At 41.5% G+C, this 24,904-nt stretch overlaps 1 protein-coding gene across 1 annotated transcript; it reads right to left on the bottom strand.

Annotated features, from left to right (window-relative positions):
* Window positions 1–744: 744 nt before the first annotated feature.
* Window positions 745–24,319, bottom strand: LOC139535813 (complement C1q-like protein 4). Its single transcript, XM_071335632.1, has 2 exons — window positions 23,638–24,319; window positions 745–3,736 (listed from the first exon to the last, which is right to left on the bottom strand). The coding sequence occupies exons 1-2, from the start codon at window positions 24,172–24,174 to the stop codon at window positions 3,557–3,559; spliced, it is 717 nt and encodes a 238-aa protein (XP_071191733.1). The 5' UTR covers window positions 24,175–24,319; the 3' UTR covers window positions 745–3,556.
* Window positions 24,320–24,904: the final 585 nt, after the last annotated feature.

Raw genomic sequence — 24,904 nt, 5'->3', positions numbered from 1 at the left:
GACTGAGGGACCTTACAGAAATTGTTGTGTGGCGTACAGAGATGAGGTAGTCATTCAACAATCATGTTAAACACTATTATTGCACACAGAGTGAGTCCATGCAACTTATTATGTGACTTGTTAAGCAATTTTTTACTCATTAATTTATTTATGCTTGCCATAACAAATGGGTTGAATACGTATTGACTGTAGACATTTCAGCTTTTAATTTTGAATTAATTAGATTTTATATATATATATTTTTTTTAAACATAATTCCACCTTGACATTATGGGGTATTGTGTGTAGGCCAGTGACCATTTTTAAATGTTTTATCCATTTTAAATTTGGGCTGTAACACAACAAAATATGGAAAAAGTCAAGAGATGTAAATACTTTCTGAAGGCACATAAGGTTTATCTATTAAATAGTTGGGAGCATATATAGAGTGAGCGACTTTCTTTACTTATTTTGAGACAGTTTACTCTTTGTTAGTCAGCACTTCTACAAAACAATGGTAGACTGAATGTAATGAACATCAGTGCTTGACTTGGACTGAAATAGCTGCCAGTATTCAGTTCCTGTTAGCTCCTGATGTACATACATAAATACAGTATTAGTCCTTAAGTCTGTAACATGTCATTTGTTTTCTCAACCCACTGCATATCAACAAAAGAGAAAACATTACTGCAGTAATAAATTGATCAAGTTTTGGGGGATTGTAAATAATGACAGCTTTAGTGTAAGTCAGACAGTGACTCAGAGGCGTCTTCACATTGTTTTATTGTAGGTCTTATATATTACCTTAGGGTAGATAAATTGTTGTTTATAATATTATACATAAGATATACACACAAGGTACAATGACAACAATCAATTCATACTGTTCATAAATAAAGACCATGTTTCCTTTTCTAACAGTTAAGTTATTTAACATTATTTGGTGCCAGGGAACACAGTAGAATGCAGCATGACACAGAGAGAAGTCATGTACAGACAAACAAATCAGTACATTATGTTGGTTTAAATAAGATGGTAGGTGGTTATTGTAATACTGTCAGTTAAGATATAGTACAGGAATAATGTTTTCATCTGACTGATGCAGTTTGATAATAACTGGTGTTATGTCTTTAGATCAAGCCCAAAGCTCTGTCCTGTAGTTGGACCTGAGACGCGACACACACACCGGCCATACTGTGTTGCAACAGTAATGCACACACATGGAGTAGCAGTATCATTCCTGCTGCAGCTGCATTTATTCAGTGGTTTTCCTAATACAACAACTTGTTACAATAGAGGCCTCCTCTGAAGTACTGTAACATGTACAACTACTTTCATTAGGTGCATGTATGATGCTATGAACTACAGGAGAAGGACCTGCTTTTCATGGTATTGTCTAGGCAGGGCATTCACATTGATGTAAAGATATATATATATATATATATTAATGGCCTGACAAAGTAATAATGCCCCCACTCTAAAATTAAAATTTCCATGAAATCCATTCTTGATCGATAACACAAGTGACACAATATAGTCTCATTGCCACCGTGTCAAGGGTTTGCATAACATATTTGACAGACAGCATCAACCTGAACCTGCATATTTGAATTGCATTTACACAATTAGTAATGTATGGTACATTCAAGAACACACAAAGATGTACATTTCCATTAAAGACACTCAGTCCGTTTCTAGTTCTACGGTGGCAGCGTACATTTGAAAATGTGAAACTAGTTCTGTACAGAGTACAAGATGAATCCTCAATGTCCGTATCCACACTGTAAACAAACAGGCTGCTTTACCTTAGAAGAAAAGAAGACTCATCATTATACAAATAACCAACTGGCCATGAACTAAAGCATCATCTCTCCATGAACTAAAGCATCATCTCTCCATGATCTAAAGCATCATCTCTCCATGAACTAAAGCATCATCTCTCCATGATCTAAAGCATCATCTCTCCATGATCTAAAGCATCATCTCTCCATGATCTAAAGCATCATCTCTCCATGAACTAAAGCATCATCTCTCCATGAACTAAAGCATCATCTCTCCATGAACTAAAGCATCATCTCTCCATGATCTAAAGCATCATCTCTCCATGAACTAAAGCATAATCTCTCCATGATCTAAAGCATCATCTCTCCATGATCTAAAGCTCCATCTCTGATTATGTCTGGGTTCGACACCCAGTTTAAATTGCTCTGTTATCAATTGAATGTAAAGTGAATATAGGAATAGGGTTTGAGGGTTGAGAGTTTAAACAAAGGATGGGCTCATTAGTGGAACATGATGATGCTCTATCATCCACCATAAGGTCTGGAAAAATACTGTATCTGTCTACCATAAGCCTCATCATTGATATCCTGTGTGTGAGGGGACTACCATCACCCCTCCCCACCCCCCTTAGCTGTAGGCAGGGGCCGTGTAGGTAAAACTAACAACATGATACTTATCTTACACACACCACACTGGATGATGTTCATGGTGTTGGGTGTATTATCAGCTCCGATCAATATATTCATGACTTTTCTCATTTGGTGTCTTCAGCCGTATTGGAAATCCATCTTGGAGCGAAGAAGGGAGGCGGGAAGCTCTGCAACCAACCTCGCAGTCTTCCATTTACAGTCTGCAATCTGAGACCATTTTACTAAATTCCACACTGGTGGCCGAAATGGTCAGCTCATGTCAATGCAACACTAGATAGGGGAAGTTCAATGAATCACTGTGTTTGTGTTTGTGTGTGTGTGTGTGTGTGTGTGTGTGTGTGTGTGTGTGTGTGTGTGTGTGTGTGTGTGTGTGTGTGTGTGTGTGTGTGTGTGTGTGTGTGTGTGTGTGTGTGTGAAAGAGTTGTATGCGAGTCATGTAGGTATGCTTCCACATACATGATCATACACACAGATGTGTGCGCATCAGAAGTGAATATTTATTGTAACTTTAAGAATACACACAATATCAAGATGATCTTTAAACAAGTTTTGTCTTGACATAATTCTTGTTTGTCACCCCATACTTCCATGTTAGTTTCATTTACATATCTGTGATTCATTGATATCATGAGAATGGCAAAACACATGACAAACAAATGGGTGTGTGGGTGTGTGTATTAAATAAAAATGTCTATATACATTTACATTTACATTTAAGTCATTTAGCAGACGCTCTTATATACACAGTCTATATGCACAATAGATGCCTTGTAACTATACTTGGTTTGGAATGTTATGGTATGACCATTATCTAGACATTAAAAACACAGAGCCATTATACATTTCCTTTTCCCATTGCATCTGTTTCTTTAAATACTGTGTGTTTTAGCAATGGAGTGAGAGAGAGTGTGGGAGAGAGAGAGGGAAAAAAAGAGAGAGAAGAGAGTGGTTGAGAGAATCAGGTTGGATGAGGATCCTGAAATAGTTGCTGTATTTGTTTGCCTGGGAGAATGTGTGTAGTTGTGTGTGTATGGTTGTGTGTGTGTGTGTGTGTGTGTGTGTATGTGTGTGTGTGTGTGTGTGTGTGTGTGTGTGTGTGTGTGTGTGTGTGTAACATGTGGCTGCCTTCAGTCAGGTGGCTGCCTTCAGTCAGGGTAGATGAGGAAGCCAGAGAAGGTGCTGTATTTGTTGGTGTTTCCTCCGTGAACTTTGCCCCCGTCGAGCTGCACGCACACCTCGTCCCCTACATCCAGGTGCAGGATGACACTGTTGGAGGCATAGTCATAGTTCAGATCAGCATCCTGGGCAATGGCACTGGCCCTCACCTGAGACACAGAGAGAGAGAGAAACAGAGAACGCGAAAGAAAGACGGGGCGGGGTTGAAGAAAGTGAATAACATGCTGACCACATAATCATTTGTTTTTACACATACATGTTATTCAATCATTTCATCCAAACTGCTTGCGCTTCTTAACGAATGTCTGCGTAGCCAGGCGCTAAAATAGAACTTGCTTCTCCCACCTCCTCGTTGGTTTTTAGGAGTATACAGTATACCCACGTGGATGATTGAAAGCTGAACCTTTCAGTTACTGGCCCAATGCTCTTAACCATTAGGATATCTTCCGCCCCATAGCCTGAGGTTGAGCCTTCATCATGGTCATCTAAATGTTAATTCCCAGGATGAGGAGGAAGAGGAAGACACATGGGGGAATTATGGCTCATCCCTATGTCTTAATTTACAACTACCTTTCCAAGATGGCATCATCTCCCCCAACACACATATACTATAAATCATAAATATTCACTGTTAATAGCCCAGAAGAAGGTATATCGGTATATACTGGTATATCGGTATATATACCAAATCCTCTTGGTGATATTTTCCTGTATTTTCCTCTTTCCTTTATTTTCACCTCTCTCTTTCTCTCAGCTTCCCTCACCAATCTTCCCTTTCTATTAATCAGTAATCTTTCTATTCCTCTCGCTCTCCTCCAATCTCCCTCTCCTTCTCTATTCTCTCTCTCTGAGCCGTTTAATATTATTTCCTCCTTCACTCAGGGGTCTTGGTATAATGTCATAGGTACAAAGGCCTTCCTGTCCAATGGGCATGTATCGCTCCAAATAGATGAGCTGTGCATTGACCTTTGACCCAGAACCTCCATTGAAACACAAACTTGCACTCTATCGATTTACTGTGATGTTCAGCAAGCTGTTGCAGTGGGACAATTCTAGAGATCGCATCCTAGATGGTTTAGTTGGGGTCAGGGAAGACATGCTTCACCAGTGTCAATCTCAAAATCTGAAATTGTTGCATTTATATTTTTGTTCAGTATAGTATCTCACCAGTCATGCATTTATATGCCTCCTAAAAATATACAAGCATATTCCATTTATATTCAATATACATGGTATAACACAGGAAAATACAGTGCTCACGGTATAACATTTTTTGTACTCAAATGGCCTGTAATGAGTTGCACTACATCTTAAGTTGTGCCATTTATTAATTGTATGTTTGTAGGCCTAATAACTAAAGCTGCTTATAATGAATAGTACCATCACCAGATAAATAGCCAACTGCTCAAGCATGGGATCTATTTAATCCTGGAAAAAGAAAATACACTAGTGAATCCATATTAATGATTGCAAATCTGACACCCTCACTCCATCCTTGTCTCTCTCCCAGGGTTTAGGCCTGGCTGAGGATATGTTCCATCATCTCAACCTGTCAGACGAGACTAAACTAACCATTTCTCCACAAACTTGTTGGCAATAATGAGTTTTCTTTTGCACATATCATACCATTAACTCATTAGTTTCCTATAGTCTAATAGCCAGGCTATCTGTTTCCATGTACAGCTTGTTGCTTGGGTCTTTTTTCTTCTTCCCGAAGACTCAAATTAATCAATACATTCCTGTCGTTTTTAATTCAGCTCACATCACTCCATTAATTGTTCTGTCTCTCCCTCTCCATCTAACATATCCTCCATCCGCACCCCCTCACTATCTCTTCATTCTGGACCCATCTATCCATCTTTTTTCCTTCTTTCCCCAGAATGAGATGCAGGTCACGCTCACAGTTTCTTCCCCCACCATGGCAGTGTTGGCGGGAGCTGCGGCTAAGCGTGTCCCTGTCCGCTCTAAATCGGATTGATTAACAGCGCGCTGCTGTGGCAGGTCTCCCTGGACCCCCTCCACCAGCCCCCAGATGCGTTAGGCCAGGCTACAGGGTTTGGTAATTGGTAGTGGAACAGCCATGCCAGCTCCCTCCCTAATAGCCCCCACTCCTCAATAACTCCATACAATCACAATAAATGGGACACACAATAGGCTACTGCGGTCAGATGGGCTCAAGAAACAGTGGTGGGAGGTCAGAATACAAATTCATTATTTTCGTCTATAAAAGCTGCTGGACTAGTAGTTTTTATTTTCCTTAGTAGTCTTCATAGTTTATGTATCTCAGGTGGACTGTAGATATATACTGAACAAAGATATAAACGTAAAATGTAAAGTGTTGGTCCCATGGTTTCATGAGCTAAAATGTGATTTGATTTTAAAAATAAAAGATCCCAGAATCTTTCTATACACACAAAAAGCATATTTCTCTAAAATGTTGTGCACAAATTTGTTTACATCCCTGTTAGTGAGCATTTCTCCTTTACCAAGAGAATACATCCACCTGACAGGTGTGGCATATCAAGAAGCTGATTAAACAGCATGATCATTACATAAGTGCACCTTGTGCTTGGGCATTTTGTTGTGTGACAAAACTGCACCTTTTAGAGTGGCCTCAAGTTTTGAGGGAGTGTGTAATTAGTATGTTGACTGCAGGAATGTCCACCAGAGCTGATGCAAAGCTGTCATCAAGGCAAAGGGTGGCTACTTAAAAAAAATAAAAAAAAAAAAAAAAAATTGTTGGTTACTACATGATTCCATGTGTAATTTCATAGCTTTGATGTCTTCACTATTATTCTACAATGTAGAAAATAGTAAAACATTTTAGAAAAACCCTTGAATGAGTAGGTGTGTCCAAACTTTTGACTGGTACTGTATATCCTTGGAATGTTCTAACGTTCACTAAAATATAGTGTACACCATCTGTAACAACCACCACAGAACATTCCCCAAAAGTTCTCATTCGGTTTCCAGGATAAGTAATAAAACACATTTCCAAGTAATGTTTTTAGAACATACTGCCACAACAAAATATCTTGCAACATCAGGTGAATGTTTTATACAAACATTGTATAATCATTAGCATAACTGGACAGTTTTTGTGTTATGAGAACATTTGCATCAACCTAACAAATGCTCTGGGAACTTTCACAGAACCAATTTTCTAACTTTCCGAGAAATTGGCCAGCTTTTATTTAACCTATGACACTGCACACTCTTGAATTCAAGGGCAAATGCAATGAGCGTTCTGTCTATTTGAATAGCCCACATGTTAAAGGGTCATAACAAGAGCTATGACAGTGCTGGTGTTTACCCCTCCTCCCTGCAATTACCCTTTAAACATGTCATTCAGTTAATTATATTTGCTAAGGAGACCTGGTTATTTATGACTCTTCTGGCATGGGTCCATAGGGGACATTACTTCACTAAGGCTCAGACCGCAGAAAATATATGCAGTCGCTGACATTTAATGTGTCATGTTTATGATTAATGTATGGTTGCATTGTACTTCCTATATAACCTAGTGGCTCAACAGCAATTCTTCCCAACAATGAAGCTTCATTATATTACATTTTAAAACTATGTTAGTGAAACCAATATATGAAAATGAGTATACAGTGTTATTAAATGAGTATACAGTGTTATTTATGATATTACCCTCAACTCTAAAGTAATTGCATGATCAAACAGCAAAGAGTAATTTGTGTAAATGAACAGAGCATAGGCTACCAACTACAGATGAAAGATGGTTCTGTTTTTGAGTCCACAAGCTCAAATCAAATGAGTCAATATGAATCATAATTTAAAATATTTCATTACCAAACACTGTATTTTGTCAAGCCAGGGGGCCAACAGGAACAGGCAGAGCAGTCTGAGAGAACCAGAGCAGTGAGTCTCATTTTGGTCTCTCAGTAACTATCAAAATGAAACCTTGTTTACTTTAAGAGGGGGGGGGGGGGGGTGCAGTGGGAATGTGAAAGAGAGGAAGGCAAATCAGGATTATTGTCAACTGCAGTGGAGATTGATATCGACAAGGGAGTAAATTTCTGTCTGTTGGCCAAATGCCGTGCCGACTTGAGCTGCTGCTGCTGCTGGGGAGAGCGAGAGCCCGTGGGATGACAGGGAGGATAACACTGCCTCCACTTTTCATTAGGGGCGCCATTAAATAGGAGAGAGAGAGAGAGAGATGTATGGTGAGGGGGAGCTAAAAACACAGAGGCGAGAGAGAGGTGGTACAAGGGCACAAAAGACACAGAAAAGAGAGCGGGAGGTGGAGGTGGAGGCAGAGAGGCCGTGGAGAACAGGAGGCAGAGAAGTAGAGGCAAGTACAGGGGAAAGAGGTAAAGAGAGGAGAGAGACTATGAAAAAGAGAGGAAGTGAGAGATTTAGAATGAGAGAACATAGGAGAGAGCAGCTGCGTGGCACTTTAACAGTCTAAGCACAAGACGGGGGTGAGGGGAGCCAAACTGGAGGGGGCCTGGAGGGATGGGGACGGAGGGAGCCTGTTGGATAACAAACTGATCAAGAGAACCTATTTCTGGAAGGCAGGAATGAGACTTGAGAGGTGGGGGTCTGTGTAGTCTCTGTTATTTTGGTGTTTTGCAGTGGTGCCTTGCTCCTCTGGTAATAAAAGTGACAGGATTCATTCACCGTGATGTACAGACCTCTCAGAGCGGAGCGAGACGATTGAGAGGGGTCTCTTAAACTCACCTGTGGGACCACTATATATATGGGTAGAGAGGCAGGGGTCGAGGAGGGGGTATGGAGGACTGATGGAAATATCCAGTTTATACAATGCTGTGGTTCTCTCTCTCTCCTCTCTCTCTCTCCGTGCTGTGTTAAGGTGTGCTCTTACCATTAGGGTGGTGGTTGTGGAAGCCTTTTAGCAGCCGTGTGGGTCTGACCCCTAATTGGCATGCTAAATGCTAATATATTGCCATGACACTCTGGACCTATGGTGTCAAGACGTTGATTAGAAAGTCTCTAATTGGCTCTGGGCTGGAATATTCCAATGGTGGAGATAGTTTAATTGGAAATAAAGGGGTTTCAGCTACAGATGGCTCTACCTGCAGAGCATCAACTATGAAGCAGCCAAAGGTTGTGCAATGACATTAAGTAATGTGCCACTTAGTCAGTGACTGGTCATTTGCTGGCTCCTATTAACAATTTAGAAAATATTAATATTGGAATTCTTGGGATATTTACCAATACAAGCACGCAGGAAGGCAGACACACAAGCATGCATGCAGACACGTAGACATATTTTCTTGGGCCTTGCTAACCAGCGTTTTCTCCTCCATACCATCTGATTACAATGCCACCTATGTGTGTGGTCAGGTCATGCAAACATCACGTGACTGATTTACTTCACATGGTCATCCAATTCTAAGACATCTCACATTGCTGATATTTTCACAAAGTGATCAAGCTGTCATGGTGGGGAGAAATTCTTAATTGGCTACCTTTAGTTCCCTCATTATATAATACCATGAGTCATGGGTAATGCCATACTATTAGCCTTTACTGTCTATTCTTGCAAATGTTATATTTCTAATGTCATATACATTTCCATGATCTCTAAGGGCTAAATGTTCTTTATCCCCCCTAAACACAAAAAAATTGAATTTATCAAACCAATTCTGACATTTGAACACTACTCAATGAGAAAACCCAACCTTTGGGATGAACTTTTGAAGGACTGTGCGAGGCAAAATGAGAAGGAAAACATAGATGAAACAAAGGAAGGAAAAATAAAGAGAAGGGAGGCCTAAGTCTGCACTGTATTAATGCCTCAGTGATAATTAAAGAAATTAATGGAAATACAGTATAATGGCTGTGTGTGTGAGAGAGATGGCAAAACTGCATTTGTGGTGTACTGACTTAATAATATTAATAAGGTGGGTGCTTATATTTGTCCTATTTCACACATGTACAAGTGTGTATTAATATGCATGTGTGAATTGGAAATGAGACATTATCAACGGCGACTCTGGAGCAATTAGAATTAAGTGCCTTGCTCAAGGGCACATCGACAGATTTTTCACCTCATCAGCTCAACGCTCTAAGTTAGGGATGGGCAACTGGTCCCCTTTTGTAAGCCCACGGGGTCTCAACTTATTGTTAAGAGTTACAATTGTATAGGTGCAATTTCGAGATGTGGTTGTGCATCAGCAGTTTTTCTCTTGTTATGTCAGTCACTGACAGTCAATCAATTAGCCATGTCAGCTAACATGTTTTAGATTGGTAAGTTAGCTGGCTAGACTATCTAAACTTGTAGAAATCATTGTCGAATTACTGACCAGGGGGCCCCCATTGACTTTTAGTGACTCTCACTCACTCCCCATTGATTTTGTTAGTCACTCTCACTCAGATATCATATTAAAAATGGCAAACATCACAATCCACCCTATGGCAAAATGTGTAGAATTGCAGGAAATTAGTTGTAAAACTGCACATTCTTCTCACTGCCACATGGCAAAACGAGTATAATTGCAATTGCCTGATATTAGTTATACAATTGCAAAATCTTCTCTCTGCCCCATGGCAAAGTGTGTACATTTGCAGGAAATTAACTCTAAACCTTACTTTGTCTCTGCTGTCAAGAGGGGGGGCTGCTGAAATGTTTTGCTCAGAAGGTGGGGGGTGATCCCACAACAACATTTCACTTAGGACCCCCCAAAAGGCTAGGGCCAGCTCTGAATGCATGTGTGGGTATGGATGTGAATACGCAGACCCGCGAGCCGTTGTGGCCCATCGTGATGAGTTCAGATTTTTTGTGGCCCCCACCCCCATCAAAGTTGCCCATCCATGCTCTAACCACTAAGCTCCCTGCCACCCTGACTTATGAAACAGTACATGATGAAAAGAACCATCGCTTGGAAAATGTGCCCTACTATATAACGTAGTTGTGTTTTTTATGGTTATACAATAAATGTACAGGAAGAGTAATGAATATACAATTAAATATAAGCTTTGCTGTTACAGTTTCAAAGTCACCTGTATGTCTTACAAAAGCTGGATGACAAGTAAGGGAAAGGCAAAACAAATGTAGTCATTAATTCCTGTGTAGCAGACAGTATCTGGAAGGCTGTTCTAAACTAACACCTCCACTGAAACCCACAGTGATTAGTAGCTACTAATCCTGACAGCGGACACGTCAGGCCCACTAAATAAGATATAGCGATTCACACAATGTGTCACACAGTTGCCCAGAAATTAGCTACTAGCTACTAGCATCCTTAATTAATGAGCTAATTGAGTTGATGTTGGACCGGATCCCTTCTGAAGTGAACATGACTGTGTTTTCATGTTTTTGATACGAAAACACAGTCATGTTCACTTCAGAAGGGATCCGGTCCAACATTAGAGCAGAGGACATATTATGTCCTATATTGACACTGCACTATCCAACTGAATGGAAAATACACTAACTCTCCAGTTGTATATCCTCTGAGAAGTGCAAAGAGTTGAGCCATGTGAAGCAGGAATCAGGGCAGCGGTTCCAATGTTGTGTTGGGCTTAATTAGTGCTCGGTCTGTCCTCCAGGTCTCTTTTCCAATAGGTCAAATCAAACTAAATGCCACAGTCCTATAATGGGGACATGGTGTCACAAGTGGCACAAAGCTTCTGAGCAGACATGTTGGGTCTAAATGGGTTAGCACCAGCTCTGCACTGGTCTCATCATAAACTATTAGTCATAGAAGAAATATGCGGCCAACATGAGGGATGGGCCTAGACACTCCCAAAATGACCAATCCATGCACCGGCTATAAATATTCATGATAATCCCACTCCCAGCTCATCATCGCAAAAGGGCAAAATCTATATTGGTTGTAAATTATAAATTCATAGGAAAGGTCACTTGCTTTAACAAAAATCGTTTGGTTGCTTAAGAAACATGGAGAGTAGAGATCTGACGGCTCAGTAGGGTATGCAGGCTTGTCAGTTGTGAGGATCAGACGTAATTTCCCTCCTAATCATAGATGTCTAATAGGTACACTGGACAAGATGTCAAGGAACACGTGAAGGATTCATCATCCATTTAGCAATATCAGATATTCAGAGATCTACGACTGTCAATAAGGTCTTTGATTCATTTAACTTCTTCCACCTTTCTGTCCTTACACTGGCCTTGTTCTCTTTCACTCCATCTCCCCTCTTTCGTATCCATCTTCATCTTTCTTCTTTATGTTGATCTGATCCTACCCTCTCATGTTGGCCTTGCTGTAGCTGTGTCTCTTATCCCCCTATGCCTGCTTTCCTCTGTTTATCCATCCATCTTTCTCTTCTCTCTTGATCTCTCTGTCGCTCCACTTGTCTGCAGCCTGCCTCCCTTTACAGTCATCTCTCCCCCGGCTGTGTCTTAATCCCACCTCCCTTTGATGTGCTGCGGATAAACTGCATCTCTGTGTCAATATGACACAATTTAAGCACACAACCTAGATCTGCCCTTTGAGTTATAGTCAATGTAAATCACACTTACAGTACATAATAATTCTCCCCCCGATGAAAATCGGGGAGGGAACTGTATATCTGTCTCTGTCCGTTAGTACATTCGTACGTTAGTCACATGCGATATCTCAGACAGCACTGGCCCGATTTTGATGAAACTTGGGTGAATGATGCATCTTGCCATAGAGATACGGCATTTCCAACATTACACTGATTGGCTAGATGGTGGCTCTATAACAAGAGATTGAAAATGCTAACTTTGAAAGGCCAAGCCCCTCACCCCGATTGACCTAAAGTCATGAAATTCGGTACATTGGTCCCTCTCCTCACAAGGAACAAATATGCCTCAGAGACTCATTAGCTCCGCCATGATGGATTTTCCACCATTTACAATTTTGTGAAAAACACTTAAAACGCTACTCTTCTGGTATGGTATGACCGATCTGCACGAAACTTAACACGTGGCATCTATGGACAAAGTTCTCTCAAGTCAATATTTTCCATACTAGTACCCAAAACAACACAACCGCTATTGACCAATAAGCAATTACGTGGGTGTGGTCTGGCACATAAATGCATATAAATCAGTCAAGGCTATTCGTATTGTAACAGGCATATAAATCAGTCAAGGCTATTCGTATTGTAACGGGCATATAAATCAGTCAAGGCTATTCGTATTGTAACGGGCATATAAATCAGTCAAGGCTATTCGTATTGTAACGGGCATATAAATCAGTCAAGGCTATTCGTATTGTAACGGGCATATAAATCAGTCAAGGCTATTCGTATTGTAACGGGCATATAAATCAGTCAAGGCTATTCGTATTGTAACGGGCATATAAATCAGTCAAGGCTATTCGTATTGTAACGGGCATATAAATCAGTCAAGGCTATTCGTATTGTAACGGGCATATAAATCAGTCAAGGCTATTCGTATTGTAACGGGCATATAAATCAGTCAAGGCTATTCGTATTGTAACGGGCATATAAATCAGTCAAGGCTATTCGTATTGTAACGGGCATATAAATCAGTCAAGGCTATTCGTATTGTAACGGGCATATAAATCAGTCAAGGCTATTCGTATTGTAACGGGCATATAAATCAGTCAAGGCTATTCGTATTGTAACGGGCATATAAATCAGTCAAGGCTATTCGTATTGTAAAGGGCATATAAATCAGTCAAGGCTATTCGTATTGTAACGGGCATATAAATCAGTCAAGGCTATTCGTATTGTAACGGGCATATAAATCAGTCAAGGCTATTCGTATTGTAACGGGCATATAAATCAGTCAAGGCTATTCGTATTGTAACGGGCATATAAATCAGTCAAGGCTATTCGTATTGTAACGGGCATATAAATCAGTCAAGGCTATTCGTATTGTAACGGGCATATAAATCAGTCAAGGATATTCGTATTGTAACGGGCATATAAATCAGTCAAGGCTATTCGTATTGTAACGGGCATATAAATCAGTCAAGGCTATTCGTATTGTAACGGGCATATAAATCAGTCAAGGCTATTCGTATTGTAACGGGCATATAAATCAGTCAAGGATATTCGTATTGTAACGGGCATATAAATCAGTCAAGGATATTCGTATTGTAACGGGCATATAAATCAGTCAAGGCTATTCGTATTGTAACAGGCATATAAATCAGTCAAGGATATTCGTATTGTAACGGGCATATAAATCAGTCAAGGCTATTCGTATTGTAACAGGCATATAAATCAGTCAAGGATATTCGTATTGTAACACACATATGTTGCAAACACTGTCAAGACTCAACATATGCAAGAACATTCATATCGACCACACTGTGGCGCTATAACGGGCACGTGTTTATATCTCTTGATCTGTTTGACTCTTACTGCTTTCACATAGGATGTACTGTATTTTGGCCTTAAAAATGTATTGGGCCATGTTTATATGACCCCCTTACAAACAGGCCCATTGTTACCACATTCTTGCCTGCATACAAATGTTATACCTCCTGTGAACATGTCGGCAACGAGTGGTAGCAGTAGTAATATACACCATCAAAAAGACATGAATTATTCATTTGTTTAGGTAGGTCCTAAGACTAATAAAATGTATTTTCAAAACAATAGAATGGGATATTTTGGGTTTAATTATGTTATGTCCAAATGAATGAAATCAATAGTTCATTATTTTGTTCATTAATACCCCAATCACAGTTAACACACATATATTTTGTAGTAAGAATATAATGGAATACAACAGAATAAAACACAAATAATATTTTTCCCACACAACTTGTGTCACTGGAATGTGTGGAACCGCTGTCTTGTAAAAAAGTGATATTTTGAAAAAGAGCCACAATTAATCTCTTTCGAAACCCTCACTCCACTTTGTTAGGGTGCAGGCATACATTGACAATATCTCCATCATGATACCCATAGAAAATAATAGCAATCCTATTTTCTAAAGCATGTGAGTCTCGAGTTCATATTTCATAACCTCTGCGGACTTTTGGAGTTGCCTATATGTGATCGAGCAAAATAATAGGCCTCCACTTGGTTTCTGGTACATTATTGCATGCTAAATGTTTCTGATCAGTGATAGATGAGCAAACAAATAGATGAGCTACCACTTCCACTTATTTGCCCAGCCAGAAACTACTTAACCAAATAGCCTACAGACGGAGATTCAGTGAAACAAAATCCCATTAATTGAGACAAGTCAGTGAAGTCACAGGCTTTTGGTCAGGAGTAAGCCTAGGATACTAAGTGACTGGGAGTGAAGAGCAAAATAATCCACTTGTTAAACTACAAAATGTTCTAATAAATGAGCCAACTAGACAAGATGACCATGAGCAGCACTCACCTCAGCTAACATTTCCCCAGCCTAATTGTAGCCTAACCAATATCCAAACAGAGAATCAGTAAAAACAAAAATCTGACATTGATTGATTTATCAAGACGAGTCCCCACGCTTGTCTCAAAGCAGCGCAATAGTGCTGTCCCAATAAAAACGATGCTGAAATTATAATCTAATTGACCACAGGCGGGTAGCCTATTGCTTCAAATGTATTACAATGATTGGATAACTTTGGGAGTTTCAGTAAGCAACAATTTGATACATGCCTTCAATTGCATTAGCCAATTTTCTTCCAATATTTTTGTCATTCAGTGATATTTATTCACACAGTAATTCTTCTGTGGTTAAGAAAATAGTGGGCTATGCACGTTTCATACTAAGCTGTAGGCAGAAATGTACCAAAATGATTACTAGGTCATTAGGCGGAAATAAATGTTTTAGCTTTGATACCGGCAATACCTTTCAGATACAAGAAAAGGGCTGGAAAAAAGTTGGTGGTATGGTAAAGTTGTCAGAAAAAGTCAAAGTCAGAGTATCAGAGTGATGAAATTTGGCACACAGGCTCAGTGATATGAGTCTAGCTAACCCACACGATATCTCAGACACCACTGGCCCGATTTTTCCGAAACATCTTGCCAAAAAGATTCTGTTATTTAGCAAAATTATACTGATTGGCCAGATGATGGCACTATAACAAGAGATGGAAAATACTAACTTTGAAACGCCACGCCCCTCACCCCGATTTACCTAAAGTAATGAAGGTACATTGCATTTGGAAAGTATTCAGACCCCTTGACTTTTTCCACATTTTGTTACATCACAGCCTTGTTCTAAAATAGTTTTTTTCCCTCATCAATCTACACCCAATACCTTATAATGGCAAAGCAAAAACAGGTTGTATGGAATTTTTTTGCAAATGTTACTCAAATAAAAAACTGAAATTATATAAGTATTCAGACCCTTTACTCTGTACTTTGTTGAAGCCCTTTTGGCAGCGAATACAGCCTCGAGTCTTCTTGGGTATGACACTACTGTATTTGTGGAGTTTCTCCCATTCTTCTCTGCAGATCCTCTCAAGCTCTGTCGGGTTGGATGGGGAGCGTCACTGCACAGCTATTTTCAGGAAATGTTCGATCGGGTTAAAGTCCGGGCTCCGACTGGGTACTCAAGGACATTCAGAGACTTGTCCCAAAGCCACTTCTGCATTGTCTTGGCTGGGTCCTGTTGGGAGGTGAACCTTCACCCCAGTCTGAGGACCTGAGCGCTCTGGAGCAGGTTTTCATCAAGGATCTCTCTGTACTTTGCTCCGTTCATCTTTCCTTTGATCCTAACTAGTCTCCCAGTCCCTGCTGCTGAAAAACATCCCCACAACATGATGCTGCCACCACCATGCTTCACCGTAGGGATGGTGCCAGATTTCTTCTAGATGTGACGCTTGGCATTCAGGCCAAAGAGTTCAATCTTGGTTTCATCAGACCATGTTTCTCATGGTCTGAGTCCTTTAGGTGCCTTTTGGCAAACTCCAAGCGGGCTGTCATGTGCCTTTTACTGAGGAGTAGCTTCCGGCTTGCCACTTTACCATAAAGGCCTGATTGGTGGAGTGCTGCAGAGATGATTGTCAATATGAAAGGTTCTCCCATCTCCAAAGAGGAACTCTGGAGCTCTGTCAGAGTGACCATCGGGTTCTTGGTCACTTTCCTTACCAAGGCCCTTCTCCCCCGATTGCGCAGTTTGGCTGGGCGGCCTTGGTGGTTCCAAACCTCTTCCATTTAAGAATCAAATAAAATCAAATTGTATTTGTCACATGCATCGAATACAACAGGGGTTACCTTACAGTGAAATGATTACTTACAAGCCCTTAACCAACAATGCAGATTTAAGAAAAATACCTACAAAAAAATAAGACATTTAAGTAACAAATAATTAAAGAGCAGCAGTAAAATTACAATAGAGAGGCTATATACAGGGGGTACTGGTACAGAGTCAATGTGTGGGGGCACCAGTTATGACGAGGTAATTGAGGTAATATGTACATGTACAGTAGGTAGAGTTATTAAAGTGACTATGCATAGATAATAACAGAGAGTAGCAGCAGCGTAAAGGGGGGGGGGGGGGGGGGCAGTGCAAATAGTCTGGATAGCCATTTGACTAGATGTTCAGGAGTCTTATGGCTTGGGGGCAGAAGCTGTTTAGAAGCCTCTTGGACCTAGACTTGGCGCTCCGGTACCACTTGCCTTGCGGTAGCAGAGAGAACAGTCTTTAACTAGGGGGGATGGAGTCTTTGACAATTTTCAGGGCCTTCCTCTGACACCTGGATGGATGGAAGCATGGCCCCAGTGATGTACTGGACCGCACGCACTACCATCTGTAGTGCCTTTTGGTCAGAGGCCGACCAGTTGCCATACAAGGCAGTGAAGCAACACGTCAGGATGCTCTTGATGGCGCAGCTGTAGAACTTTTTGAGGATCTGAAGGCCCATGCCAAATCTTTTCAGTCTCCTGAGGGGGAATAGGTTTTGTCGTGCCCTCTTCACAACTGTCTTGGTGTCCTTGGAGCATGTTAGTTTGTTGGTGATGTGGACGCCAAGGAACTTGAAGCTCTCAGCCTGCTCCACTACAGCCCCGTCAATGAGAATGGGGGCGTGCTCGGTCCTCCTTTTCCTTTAGTCCACAATCATCTCCTTTGTCTTGATCACATTGAGGGAAAGGTTGTTGTCCTTGCACCACAAAGTCAGGTCTCTGACCTTCTCCCTATAGGCTGTCTTGTCGTTGTCGGTGATCAGGCCTACCACTGTTGTGTCATCGGCAAACTTAATGATGGTGTTGGAGTCGTGCCTGGCTGTGTAGTCATGAGTGAATAGGGAGTACAGGAGGGGACTGAGTAAGCACCCAAGGGGCCACCGTGTTGAGGATCAGCGTGATGGATGTGTTGTTACCTATCCTTACCACCTGGGGAGGCCCGTCAGGCAGTCCAGGATCCAGTTGCAGAGGGAGGTGTTTAGTCCCAGGGTCCTTAGCTTAGTGATGAGCTTTGAGGGCCATATGGTATTGAACGCTGAGCTGTAGTCAATGAATAGCATTCTCACATAGGTGTTCTTTTGTGCAGGTGTCTAGAGTTTCTGGAATAATGGTGTTGATGTAAGCCATGACCAGCCTTTCAAAGCACTTCATGGCTACAGACCTGAGGGCTACGGGTCGGTAGTCTTCGCTTCATTGGGCACAGGGACTATGGTGGTCTGCTTGAAACATGTTGGTATTACAGACTCAGACAGGGAGAGGTTGAAAATGTCAGTGAAGACACTTGACAGTTGGTCAGCGTATGCTTGGAGAACTCTTCCTGGTAATCCATCTGGCCCTGCGGCCTTGTGAATGTTGACCTGTTTAAAGGTCTTGCTCACATCGGCTGCGGAGAGCGTGATCACACAGTCATCCGGAACAGCTGTTGCTCTCATGCATGTTTCAGTGTTACTTGCCTCGAAGCAAGCATAGAAGTAATTTAGCTCGTCTGGTAGGCTCGTGTCACTGGGCAGCTCTCGGCTGTGCTTCCCTTTGTAGTTTTTAATAGTTTGCAAGCCCTGCCACATCCGAAGAGCGTCGGAGCAGGTGTAGTACGATTCGATCTTAGTCCTGTATTGACGCTTTGCCTGATTGTTCGTCGGAGGGCATAGCGTGATTTCTTATAACCTTCCGGGTTAGAGTTCCGCTCCTTGAAAGCGGCAGCCCAACCCTTTAGCTCAGTGCGAATGTTGCCTGTAATCCATGGCTTCTGGTTGGGGTATGTACGTACAGTCACTGTGGTGACGACGTCATCGATGCACTTATTGATGAAGCCAGTGACTGATGTGGTGTACTCCTCAATGCAATCAGAAGAATCTTGGAACATATTCCAGTCTGTGCTAGCAAAACAGTCCTGTAGCTTAGCATCTGCTTAATCTGACCACTTTGTTATTGACTGAGTCACTAGAGCTTCCTGCTTTAAATTTTGCTTGTAAGCAGGAATCAGGAGTATAGAATTCCCCAGATCTGTGCCTCAACAAAATCCTGTTTTGGTGATCTACGGACAATTCCTTCGACCTCATGGCTTGGTTTTTGTTCTGACATCCACAGTGGACTGTGGGATCTTATATAGACAGGTGTGTACCTTTCCAAATCATGCCCAATCAATTGAATTTACTACAGGTGGACTCCAACCAAGTTGTATAAACATCTCAAGGATGATCAATAGAAACAGGATGCACCTGAGCTCAATTTCGAGTCTCATAGCAAAGGGTCTGCATAGTTATGTAAATAAGGTATTTCTGTTTGCAAAAAATGTCTATAAACCTGTTTTCGCTTTGTCATTATGGGGTATTGTGTGTAGATTGATAAGGAAACATTTTTTAAATCAATTTTAGTATAAGGCTGTAAGATAACAAAATGTGTAAAAAGTCAAGGGGTTTGAATACTTTCCAAATGCACTGTACATAGTGTCCCTCTCCTCATAAGGAACAAATATGCCTCAGGGACCCATTAGGTCCCCCATAATGGATTTTCGTGGGGGACGACATGTTTGCTGTTGCCTTGTTTAAAACTAGAGTTATTGACTGGATACTCAGATGGACAGGTACAACAACTCAAATGGGACATGGGAGGGGGAGCTACAACAGACAAATCACATTTTTCGATTTCTGACACAATCCAAACAGTATGCCTACACACGGCAAATACCAAACATTGACATTGATATTGGTACTCCTTGCTATAACTTTGAGGTTGATCTGTTGGTCTCTAGTGTTGGCTATGCAATGTTCTCCCAGGGTTGTGTTTTTGTAATTGATCCCATCAGTTAGCTCCCCTATAAGAGCTCTTGTCTATTCATTGCAAAGTGGGACCACGAAGTGGAGTGGGCCTGTGAAAGGGGGATGGGCACTGAATTGGGTTAAATAATTTAGTTGATGGAAAAGATAATTAATGGGCAAGCCAATAGACAAGCCAGAAGCGTTGGGGGGGTGGGGTGGAGTGGAGAGAATCTAATCTAAAGGCCATGAATTATTTAACACCGGTACAGGACAGGAATGACAATTTCAGTGACAGCACGCAACAAACAAGGTCTACCAATTATCCCTGGCATTTTCCTGTCCGTCTTCTTTACTGTGCACTTTATTCACACCCTGTCAAATCAATGAGCGGGGAGGCAGAGCGGAATCTACCTCTTAATAGACCTGGTCAAATAAAAAGCCTGTGTTATGGGTGTATTGGGAAAGCTGGGCGAAGTGCCAGGGTGGTACAGGATAAAAAATGAATGGTAACTTAGGGTGCGTTCGTAAATTCAATCTGGAGTGCCAGAGTGTTGTCAGATTGTCCGTTCGTCAATTCTGAGCGTTTCGTTCTCGGAGCATTCAGAGTGCACACTGGACACTCTGGCCGTGGAGTAGTGTAGGGTTGATCCGAGTGTTCTGGCCTCACAACGGCAGTCAAGCACCCAAGCTAACTGGCTAACATTGGCTAACTAGCTAGCTACTTCCAGACACAAATGAGAGAACACCTCACTTTGACCATTTTACTCCCCCTAGCAGAGCTGGTTAGGCTGTTTTCATGTTATCCAGAGCATTGGTGACTAACTGTGCTGCTGGTAACAATTTAAATTACGCCTTTTTGCCGACGTTTAGTGACACCGGCCCTATTCAATTGGTGTTGAGTGTTTGGAAATTTGTCAGTGTTTGGAAATTTGTCAGACGAGCGTGTTCTGAAATAAGAGTAGATAGCCAGAGTGATTTAACGAATGCACCCTTATAATAGACGTTATCATTTAAAAATGTGCCAGAACTAGACACATCCATTCCACCACCAATTGGGTAGGTAACATTTATATAATGGAGATGGTAACATGCACTCTGCCTAAATGGTAACATGTACTCTGCCTATTTTTACAGGGAGATGGTTAGATGATTGAGATACAGTATAACAGTAAGGCCAACACTTGAAATTTGACCAGAGCACGATGCGAAACCCCTAACATCCTTCCTTTATGGCTATAGTGGATAAGTGCTTGACTGGACTTGAGTTCTTTGGTTGTGGGTATACATTCAACCCAGTAAAAATTGTCTGATGAAGACAGGTTAGTTACACTTACACTTAGTTGTAATTGTTTGTACTAATTTATAAAGGGTAAGAAATATTAAACTCAGTTTTTCCCCTGAAGACAGTTTTATAGAGATTTTATGATGGATTGGTTCAAGTTGTTGATGCCTACCAATCTGTCCTGAATAAGCAGTAGCTATCAGGGTCAGGGTCGACTTAGCAACACACCGCTGCCTGACTACACAGCTTGTAAATTATGTGTAAAGAAATCAACCACCAGTGTTTCATCAAACACAATGCAAAGTGAGTCGTATTCTGTTCCTCTATGGTAATCCCTCTGTGTAGCTCTTCTGTTCCACACCACACACGTCAAAATGAAACCTCAATAGAGTCAGGGTTTAATTCCTCAAGCTTGTCATCTCCAGATGGCTATTGTTTTTTTAATTTTTTTTGCTTGTTTATTTATTGATGTTAAAGCCGGAGATCCTCAGAGGACAGTAGCCAGCTGTTGCATTTTGGCGTCATTCCACAGAAATGTGGAGGATCGTTATCCTCTTGATCGCATAGCTGTCACTGCCTTCTCTCTCTCCTGCTGCCCAAATCAGGAGGTGGAACCTAGCAAAGTGTTACACTTTTTGTCTTCCATTCCATTCCAGCTTGGTGTGTGCAGTTTGCTGTTCAGGCACTTTAGGCCTTCATTTTCTCTGTGTCCTCCAGGAGCAATTCACTATATCTTTAGGGAACTTTTTTTTAAAGCCTTTTGATGATATCCAGAGAAAATGGATTGTTGAATTATTAAGTGAGGGCTTACTTGTTCTTATACAAATGTTGGATGAGTTATTTTATTCTCATTTTACTCTGTCTGCAAAATAATCTATTTTACCTCAACTTTCCTTGTTTAAATGTTTATGTTTAATCTAGATTGCTTTGCTAATTCATCCTTCAAACACGTGCCATTGTTATTTATGGCCATCCCACAATCTTACCAATAATAGAATACCAAATGGAAACATTCAACCCATGTCATTTGGCCTAGCTAAAAGCTAAATGATTAGTGTTGAATGTTTAGAATGTGTAGGCATAACATACTTCCTAGTTGATTGGAATATGTAAGCATTCCACTGTTCTACTTCTCTGTTCTTTCATGTTTAAACAATAACACTCTGAGTAGACATACTTGTGTAAAATGTAGGTCCCCTGGTTAAGCTTCCTACCAGACAAAAATTGTCTCAAGGTACTTGGATATTCAATTAGGCAAACAGGCTTCTAAATCTCTTAACAAACCTTCCAAATTAACTTTGACTCAAAAGATAATGGGCAAATATATACCACATTTCTCAGCCTTTTCCTTCAATAATATAATATGACACTTTTATCCTGAGCGACTTACAGTCATGCGAGCCTAAATTTTACTTATGGGTGGCCCGAACGGGAATCAAACCCACGACCTAAGCGCCATGCTTTACTGACTGAGCATGAAGACACATATGCATACAACTCCAAAATACCTATTATAATCAGGGCTTGGAACCGGTTCAGGGAACAGAACCGAAAACCGAAAAATAATTAAATTGTTCAAGGAACGGAAACAGAACCGGTAATGAAAATAAACTTTAGGTGCCTGACAAGTCACCCTGAATTCCACTCTATCGATCGCTACATACATTCAGTATGAATCTGCCATCCTAGAAGTCGTTTGTGTGACTTCAAAATGAGGGGTGATGTACAAAGCAAATTAATCAGCGATTGGATCGTCTCTAAGAAATATAACCAATCAGAGTATCACAGTTGATAACCTCATCATGTAGGCCGGGTCTGGCCCAACCCATTGGTTTCTGGGACCAATCAAAATGGTCAGAATGTGTTAGCATTCTAGATATCGTAGGGGAGGGAGGCAAATACAGACTCATCGATAAACGTCAGTTTGGCCAGAGTGATGTGGCTGGGTAGCCTGGAAAGATCTGTAGTCTTCCGGAACAGAACCGTTATTTTCAAATCTTGAGAACTGGTTAATAATGTTATTATTCCTGTTAAATTCATAATGTCTGGTATATAATTATGTGAAGTTATCATGCTAATTATAACCTAAACACATTCCAGTTCACATCATGTCATGATGTTCAGCGCTTCAAGCCAAGCCCCCTCCATGTTTACTCCTAACTCTCGCCCTCTCCCCACTGGTGAAATTTCATTTGCATCTCGTGCCTGCCAATCAAACATGTAAACAACTAACTTACGCATTCCATAGCAAGCTTCTCTGTTTGTGCTAACTGGTGAAGTAAATTAAGGAGCTATTTTTGTAAAAAAATATGTTGATTTGATAGGTTTAAAAAAGTATGAACAAGTACGAAAAGGAACTATATGAACAGTTACTTTTTTGGTCTCGAACCAAACTTTTCTGGTCGGAACACTGGAACGGAATGAAAGAAATAGAGGTTCTGTTCGGAACGAAACCATTGTAAAATTATTTTGGTTCCAAACCACGATTATAACCCTTTCTCTTTTTCAGAGAGGCCTCTGACAAGAAAAAAAACATATTATGGGATAATGGAAGTAGAAGTGATACAAGAAGGCATAGGTGTATCAGGGGTTCTTAGACTAAATCAGCTGAACTGTTGACTTTTAGTGTGGGATTAATTGTGTGCTCATCTGTCTAGCTCATCACACACACAACAACACACACTCCTCTCTGTCTCACCTGTCCATTCTTTTTTAAGTCGGCCCACATGCTGGTCCCATCTCCGCCCCTCATCAGGACATGGTAGGTGAAGAAGTAGATGCCAGGTAGGGGGCAGGTGAACTTGCCAGTACTGGGTTCATAGTAGTTCCCCACATTGGTCACTACGTCGTCAAACCTCAACACCTCACTCCCTTCATGCTGTTTGCGGAGGCCAGCGTAGAAGGCGATCTTGGGGCTGTAGAAGGAGGGGATGTAGCCCCCTGGGCCAGGGCCGGGGGGACCAGGGGGGCCTGGCTTGCCTGGTTCTCCTGTGGGACCTCTGGGGCCTGGGGGGCCAGGGCTCCCACGAAACCCAGACTTGCCCCTTCTCCCTGTGAAGTCTGGGGGTTGGGGGGAGACAGCGGTCAGCTCGTGGCTGCCCTGTGGGGGGGTGAAAGAGTCGCACACCATCTTGCAGCTGCCGAGCATCTCATAGTGGGTGCTCCCGCCTCCAGACGCCCCCCCTTTGGTGGTGTGAACCAATAAGGGGATGGCGACCAGCAGCACCAGCACCATGGCCACGCCCACTCCTGCCCCGATGACACGTTTCCTGCGGCTAAGCCGGGAGGCGGCCAGAGTGAGGAAGTCCTCCTCCCCCTTGGCCGGAATGGTGGTGCCGGCCAGAATGAACTCTGGGAAAACCAGGACTAGGGGGAGAGATAGTGAGAGAGGGGCTAAGGGGGGAAAGGCGATGGGACAGAGAGGTTCTACACTGGGAGTAGGGGGGAAGTAGTTAATTTTACCTAAGGGAAATAAGATGTAAATGAGGGAGAGTGAAAAGGTAGGAGGGTTGTGAGGAAAGACTATAAATATAGGAGATTTCAAATTAAAGACAGGAATGAGATGCTATAGGACACTTAAGGAACAGCAAAGCTCAATGTTGCAAAATCAGGAGTCGTTGAAGTCAAATGTCAGGAAGAGAATACAAAACATGTTTTCATTCCATTCATTTTTTTAAATGTTTTTCTAGGTTTATCCTCTAATTTGTCAAAACTCTTTTCTCCACATTTATTTTTTAAGGTAAAACGTTTAATCCGCAAAACAATATTTATTCACTTTCTTCATCCTTCTTTTCAGTAAAGATCTCACTGATATCAAATGTAGTATGTTATTTTCTTTCAGAGGGCTAGAGGAGAAACCAGCCAGTTGAGTGTGAACAACTTCTCAGTGTTACAGACACGGGTTGAAACTGACTAAGTCACACATCCAGGTCTTTGGAAGGTTAAATGCAAGGTTTTTCCCTGGG

This window comes from Salvelinus alpinus, chromosome 12, assembly GCF_045679555.1.
Source record: "Salvelinus alpinus chromosome 12, SLU_Salpinus.1, whole genome shotgun sequence".
Taxonomy (NCBI): domain Eukaryota; kingdom Metazoa; phylum Chordata; class Actinopteri; order Salmoniformes; family Salmonidae; genus Salvelinus; species Salvelinus alpinus.
Note: the sequence above shows the minus strand (reverse complement) of the source record. Positions and strands in the feature narration are given on the sequence as shown.

Coding starts and splice junctions, on each gene's coding strand:
- LOC139535813 (XM_071335632.1), bottom strand. CDS start 24,174: ATGGTGCTGGTGCTGCTGGTCGCCATCCCCTTATTGGTTCACACCACC. Junction 3,737..23,637: donor ACTTAAAAAAGAATGGACAG/GTGAGACAGAGA, acceptor TCTGTGTCTCAG/GTGAGGGCCAGTGCCATTGC.